Genomic DNA, 6,766 nt, shown 5'->3' with positions numbered 1-6,766 from the left:
CCTTTCGCTTTAGGTGTTATAAATGGTTGATTGACCAATCCCTAGCACGCTGTCCGTCTTTTAGCCGGCGAAAGCAGCACAAGGTGGCAATATCAAAACCCACAAACAAACACAATAGCTCCAGGAGATGCAGCAGATGCATGTACGTACGCAGGGCTTTCCTTTGCCGAGAACAAAGCGTCAAGCCTACTTGCTCCACAATTAGTACGTTTTTTCAAGAAAAAGGGCCGAACTGCTCCACAAGTTGCAGTGCTAGCTTACCATTATTAGCTCACTTTCTTACCAAAACTACTTATCATATTTGCAAGATTCTATTCCGAGTCCATGCATGTTGTATTGCGCTTCTAGATTCCTCGAGGAGCCGCTCAGTAGTAGCTCGTGATTTTTCAATTTATATTGGCCGACCATTTTGAAAGAAGGTAGACAAATAGCTGAGGCAAGCTAAAAATATCTCATAATCTTCGTAGCATTGGCAGGATAGAACACAGGCGATGGCACAAGTCACTACAAGGCACAAAACTAAGAACATAACAGAAGAGCAAAGATAAACTGTTCAACATTATTTGATGGGCAACGTGCGTGCTGCTGCTGCTGCTACTACTACTGATGCAGGCGTGGCTTTGGTCGGTCTGTCTACTGGGGATTGGGTGGCCTGGAGTTGGCAGCAGAGACCCTGGAGCCCCATTCCAGAAGCTCTTTGCTGGTGTCGTCCTTGTGCGCGATCACCTCGATGAAGCAGAGAGAGTCCTCCTCCTCCCCCAGCGCCATCTCGATCGCCGCCGTCAGCTCCTCCTCGCACTTCACCTGCGCCAACACAAAAGCATGCGTCAGCAGCAGTTCTGCAAGCTCGCCTCCTTCTTCTCTGATGCTTGCGCAATGGACAAAAGAGTGCGTGCTTACCTTGGCAGTCCAGCATTTGCCCTCCCCGTTGTGGATGGCCTCCACAAGGGCGGTGTAGTTCCAGTTCTTGATGACGTTGTAAGGTCCGTCGTGGATCTCCACCTCGATGGTGTACCCGCCATTGTTGATCAGGAAGATTATGCTGTTCTGTTCGCACCGCAGCATAGTCGACACATCCTGTGCTGTCACCTGCAGACAACGGAATCCCCCGGACATCACATTAGAAACAGCACATAGTGCAATATATATTGCAGCACACGGCAGCAGAGATCATCAGATCGAGGGATATCTCACCTGGAAGCTCCCATCACCAATGCAGGCTATAACACGCTTTTCGCTTGCGCCTTGCGCGTACCCGAGCAATGCACCCACCGACCATCCAATCGAGCCATACTGCATTTGGAATTCATACCTGCAGCGTGCAAACAAACAACCCTGCTTAGCACAACAAGACAAAGACAAACAAGGAGGAAACATGCACCATCACAACATTGTGGAATCAGGAAAGCTCACCCGCAGCCCTCGGGCAGCTTCAGCTTCTGGCAGTTGAACCAGGAGTCACCGGTCTCAGCGAGCACTGCACTGTCACCCGTCAGCATGTCCTGGATGTGCTTGAAGAGCACATTGACACGCAGCGGCTCGTTCGCCTCGCCCTTCAGCGGATGGCCCTCAGGCACGAAGATCCTCTTGTAGTTCTCGTAGGCGGTGGTGTTCTTCTGAACCCGCTTGGCCAATGCAGACAGGTACTCCTTCATCATGACGCAGCCGAATGCCGGGCCGTTCCCAACGATGACACGCTCAGGCTGCACGATGATGGCCTTGTCCTTCTTGAGCAGGAACGAGTAGCCAACAGAGCTGTAGTCGTTGAAGATGGGGCCTGCGAAGAGGTAGGCGTCGGCCGACTCGACAATCTCGGCGCAGAAGGCCGTGCTGACGGCGCCCCAGTAGGTGCCGAGGAAGTGGGGGTGCGTCTCTGGCACAAAGCCCTTGGCCGATGGCATTATAGCATAGGCATAGCCACTGGCATCCACAAGGTCGACGAAGGCCTTCCCCGCCTTGGCCACGCGGAGTTTGGGGCCGGCCACAAGCACCGGCTTCACCGCCTTGTTCAGGAACTCGACAGTTGCCTCCACTGCAGCCTCGAGCCCCATCTTGTTGCTCATCCTGTAATTTTTCACAACACAGTTCAGTTCATCAGATGGCTTCAAATACAATCATATTACAACAATACTCTGTTCAGTGCGTCGGTCACTTCAGATACAGATAGCATCAAAATTCACGATCTGAAATTCTCAATGCTAATGATTCAACTGGGCACATTTTTGTGGTGATAAAATCTTAAGCTGCCAGCAGGTAGTACTAGTACATGCAAATCAAGAGTTAAGACCTACTCCTACATAATTGGGGGGAAACGTTCCATGATCCAAGATAAAGTGTTGGCACAATAATCGGGAAAAAAGACTCTGATGAGATTCAAAACACTACATACACGGAAACGACAACTCGGAAGAAGAACAGAGTAGGGGCAGTTGGTACCTCGGGGCGAGGAAGAAGGGGACTGGGTCACGGGTAAAGGTGGGGTGAGGTAGGCCGGGGAGGTTGCAGCTGATGCTAAGGTACACCGGCTTGCTCTCCCTGAGCGCCGTCGCGATGGCCGTGTCGATCTGCTCGTGCGCGTCGTCCAGGTTGGTCACCACCGCCTGAATCGACAAACAACGACAGACCAACCAGATCGAGTCAACAAATTAGAGGGAGGAATCGAATGAGGAAGGGGCAATGCATGTTGAGGGAACGCGCGTGCGTACCTGGTGGCAGGTGACGGTCTGGAAGCAGCGTAGCTCCTGTGAGAAGTCCGGGATGCCGATGGTGTGGTGGAGGATGCGGTTGGTGCCGTAGTCGTTGGAGTTGGGCCCGCCGGCGATGCAGATGACGGGCAGGTTCTCGCTGTAGGCGCCGGCGATGGCGTTGAGCACGCTGAGGCCGCCGACGGTGAAGGTGACCGCGCAGGCGCCGACGCCGCGGGCCCGCGCGTAGCCGTCGGCCGCGTACCCCGCGTTGAGCTCGTTGCAGCAGCCGACGAGGCGCAGCCCGGGCTCGTCGACGAGGTGGTCGAGCAGCGTGAGGTTGAAGTCCCCGGGCACGGCGAAGACGTCGCTGACGCCGACCTGCACGAGGCGGCGCGCGAGGTGGCGCCCCAGCGACGCCTCGCCGGGGGACACCACCGGGTGGGAGGACATGATCGGGCACCCCGGCGCGGACGCCGGGCAGCCCACCGCGCCGTTCACCGCCGCCGGCGACGGCCCGTCGACGGACCCGATGTGGGTGTCCATCGCTGTCGATCGACCGATCCGGGTGGTACACTGGTGGAGTGGGAGCGGCGGCGGAGGGGACGTGGGGTTTTGGGGAATATTCTAGGCCTTCGTGGGGATTTCGTTAACCTGTTCCGTTGACGTGTGCTGGTTTGGTGGTCTTCTGGGAGGGGCGGCCGTCCTCCATTTATACCTGGGCTTGGCTTGCGGACGGGATGGGAATGGGGATTGGGGTTTCGTGGGAAGACGGGGGTGGTCGTGCAAAACTCGCCTGCTTTCTTCGGGGAAAGGAAAACCACGGGCGGCGGTGGGAACTGGCCCGGCGCGCAGCGCACCCATCTCGGCCACTGCCCGGTGGGGTCGGAGCATTATGTAGGTTCACGTGTCAGTGGGACAAGGCTAGAATGTCTGTTCATTATATTTGCCGCAGGCAATGAATGCTCTTTCGTTTTTGGTGGCGATCTTCCCTTCCTTCCCTGGGGCTGGGCTGGGGCTGGGGCTGGGGCTGGGCGTGCGACAGCGGTTTTGGTTTGTGGCGCAAGTCGTGGTTTTGGGTCTTGTTTGCTGCGCAAGGTGGACAGGCACACACGGGTCGGACTCGATTCAGCGGCGACGGTCCGTCCGGAATCTGCCGACCTGCCCTGCCTGGTCGGGTGTGCAACGCGGCCGTGGAGGCGAGACCAACTCGTGCCCGGACGATGGTGAACCGCACCGCACTGTCATGCTTGAATGCCCAGAGGTGGAGTCCGGTCGCCGTACGTCAATGACCTCCGAAAGATACAGTAAACGCAGACACAGACACATGTGTGTCACTGACATTCTGGACCCAGTCATGAACAAGTCACCAGCCAACCGTGCACGCCACGTCAACGTGAGGTACCAAAACCAAGGACCGTATTGGGCCACCGCTGTCAGCGCAGAGACTAACACCACTTAAGGAGAGGAGCACGGCATCCAGAGAATCACGACATTATTTATGAGAAATCTGACGGCCTTGTTGTGCGGCCTCCGATGAAGATGGCGGTGAGGCTCAGCTACCTTGCCCCTCTGCAGGGAGCCCCGGAAGCCCAGGGCTGCGGGTGAAGATGGCGGCACGGGAGTTGGCCATCCCTTCCAGCCGGGTGGGCTGCCGTAGGGTGGCGGAGGTCCTTCGTGGCTGCGGGATGATCCAATGGCTCCGCCGGATGGCCCCTCCCTTTGTTGCGGCCCGTCTAGCAAATCTAGTTGTTGGGCGTGGGCTGGCAGGAGCTCTGGAACGGGGAAACCCTTGGGCTAGTTCGTGTCGACCTTGACGACGTCGATGCCCCCTGCGCTCGTTCCCTCCTGAGGGCGCATTGAGCTTCCGGAACTCGACACCCTTCTTCCTTCCCCGCACTCCCAGATGAAAACCTTGGCCTTTTGGGCCAGACGACGACGGCGTTCCAGCAACGTGGTCCTTCTTGGAGGCGTCGTCCTAGGAATGGGTGGAGGCTGTGGTTGTGGTGCTTCGTGGTCGGTGGCGGCGGTGGCGCGTTGCTCTCTAGGCCGCTGGTGGTGTGGAAGGTCCCATAACTTTTTTGGCACCCCTCCGAAAATTTTGGACGCATCCCGAAACTTTCCGGCTTGATGGTTTGCTCTAAAACAAACTTTGGTTTCTCCAAAACACTTTTGTTTTCTCTCTGGAACATTTTCAATGCCTCTGAAACTTTTCCGGTGACTTTCTCTCAGGCTCGTAATGTAGTACTCAGCGGGTAGATGACCCTTAAGCGTGTGACCCTGTAGGTTCGATGAAATAGAGACATGACTGGAACTCTTTTCGGTTAATGATCAATTGCGGAACTGTGAACATCCATATTGATCCCTACACCCACACAAATGGATATCCGAGTGAACCTATAGTTACCTGTGTTATTCTTGTTGCTTCGCGATATGTTACAAAAAAACTGAGGTGAGATTTATCGACATCCCCGTGAATCAACAACTTGTTCACTATCCTAGTTTCCTCGTTGCCAATTTTGTTCTCTTTTCTCGTTTCCATGTTCTGGCATCCCCGTGATAAAATCATGTTGGATATGTTCAGATGATGATGGATAACATAATACCGAGAGGACCCCAAAAATATCTCTCCACCGTTGGAGGAGCAAATCCCAATGTTGAGCTATCTAGTCAATTGTCATACTTTTTATGAAGCCTTAAGATGTCGTAATAGCCATCATGTTACAGATGACGTATAAGAAACCCCAAAGTTCAAGAAACAAGTATGAAGGAACTCGATGCTCTCATGGTCTAAGGAATTATGTAAATATTTAACTTTCTCTGCGTTATAAACCATTAACTTGTGATGAATTTAGTTGATAGCATAACAACAATTGGGTATGTTCAACACAAGTGTTCTTCTAAAATTGTATCCTCGAAGTTGTCAGAATTCTCATGCCCATGATCAGGAAAACGTAACCATCATGCAACACTTAAGCTAATCTTAGACTAGGACTATGATTTATTTTACTGTTATTGTTCCACACATGCACATGGTTTTTTCTATGAGCCTTTTGGGACTCAAGGACCATTGCACTTATAGCACAGAACATAAACATAATTATGAACATGAAAAATAAATAGTAACATTTATTATTGCCTCTAGGGAATATTTCCAACACCCTCCACACACTCAGGTGGTCACGCGTCGGCACACGCAGACGTCGCACCACGTGCAGCGGATGTGTTTCCCCGCGTGCGCCAGTGTGTGGCTAACATGACAGCCTGAAAAAGGCCCCACGCACGAGCGGACGCTGCAACTGCAATGCAAGGCCCGCCTGGCGCCACCGAACCAGCCCGGTGCAGGGCGGAGACACCTCACATGTGGGTCCCGCAAAAGCCACCTCATGATGGTGACCCCCGTGCCGCCCTCGCGGTCCACCTGTCATGGACAGCCGAGGCGGGTCACCCGGGTCCAAGACGAGAGCTCTCGACAAGCCCTTGCGACACGCCAGCTAGAGAAGACGACACGTGGGTCCAGCTGGTCTGTCCCGCGTAAGGCAACTTGCGAAAGGGCCATCGCAGGCGTGCCCGCCGCCACCCAATGATGGTGGCCCCGGGCACACATTGGTGGTCCACCCGTCATAGACCGCCTAGTTGGGTCGCCAGACCGGAACCACCCTTGTAGATTAGACGGCTCGGAGAGCTCCCGAGAGGCTCCCACGACACGCCAACTGGCAACGGATGGCGCGGAGGCTCGCTTCGCCTAGTGATCGTGCGCCCTCAGTCCACCCATCACTTACCTGCCAGCTGACCGTGGTGATCAAGTGCACTCATCCACCCGTCATGGACGCTGATACTTCTCCATCGTATCTATTTTTCCAAACACTTTTGCTCCTATTCTGGGCTCTAATTTGTATGATTTGTATGAAACTAATCCAGACTGATGTTATTTTAGGAGAACTACCATGGTGTTGTTATTGTGTAGAAATAAAAGTTTTCGGAATTGGACAAAACTTTGCGGAGATTTTTTATTGAATAAAAAAAATACTGGAACGAAGATCTACTGGAGGGGAGCCACCTACTGCCCACAAGGCAACAAG

General features: G+C 53.9%; 1 protein-coding gene across 1 annotated transcript; it reads right to left on the bottom strand.

Moving 5' to 3' along the window:
* Window positions 1-432: 432 nt before the first annotated feature.
* On the bottom strand, window positions 433-3,382 carry LOC119296425 (pyruvate decarboxylase 2-like). Its single transcript, XM_037574821.1, has 6 exons — window positions 2,706-3,382; window positions 2,437-2,600; window positions 1,414-2,064; window positions 1,195-1,312; window positions 901-1,089; window positions 433-804 (listed from the first exon to the last, which is right to left on the bottom strand). Exons 1-6 carry the CDS (start codon window positions 3,228-3,230, stop codon window positions 634-636), a joined length of 1,818 nt encoding a protein of 605 aa, XP_037430718.1. The 5' UTR covers window positions 3,231-3,382; the 3' UTR covers window positions 433-633.
* Between the last annotated feature and the right edge of the window lie 3,384 nt (window positions 3,383-6,766).

The sequence above is a fragment of the Triticum dicoccoides genome, chromosome 4B (genome assembly GCF_002162155.2).
Source record: "Triticum dicoccoides isolate Atlit2015 ecotype Zavitan chromosome 4B, WEW_v2.0, whole genome shotgun sequence".
Lineage (NCBI taxonomy): Eukaryota > Viridiplantae > Streptophyta > Magnoliopsida > Poales > Poaceae > Triticum > Triticum dicoccoides.
The sequence above is the reverse complement of the archived record's forward strand: the minus strand, read 5'-3'. Positions and strand labels throughout refer to the sequence as shown.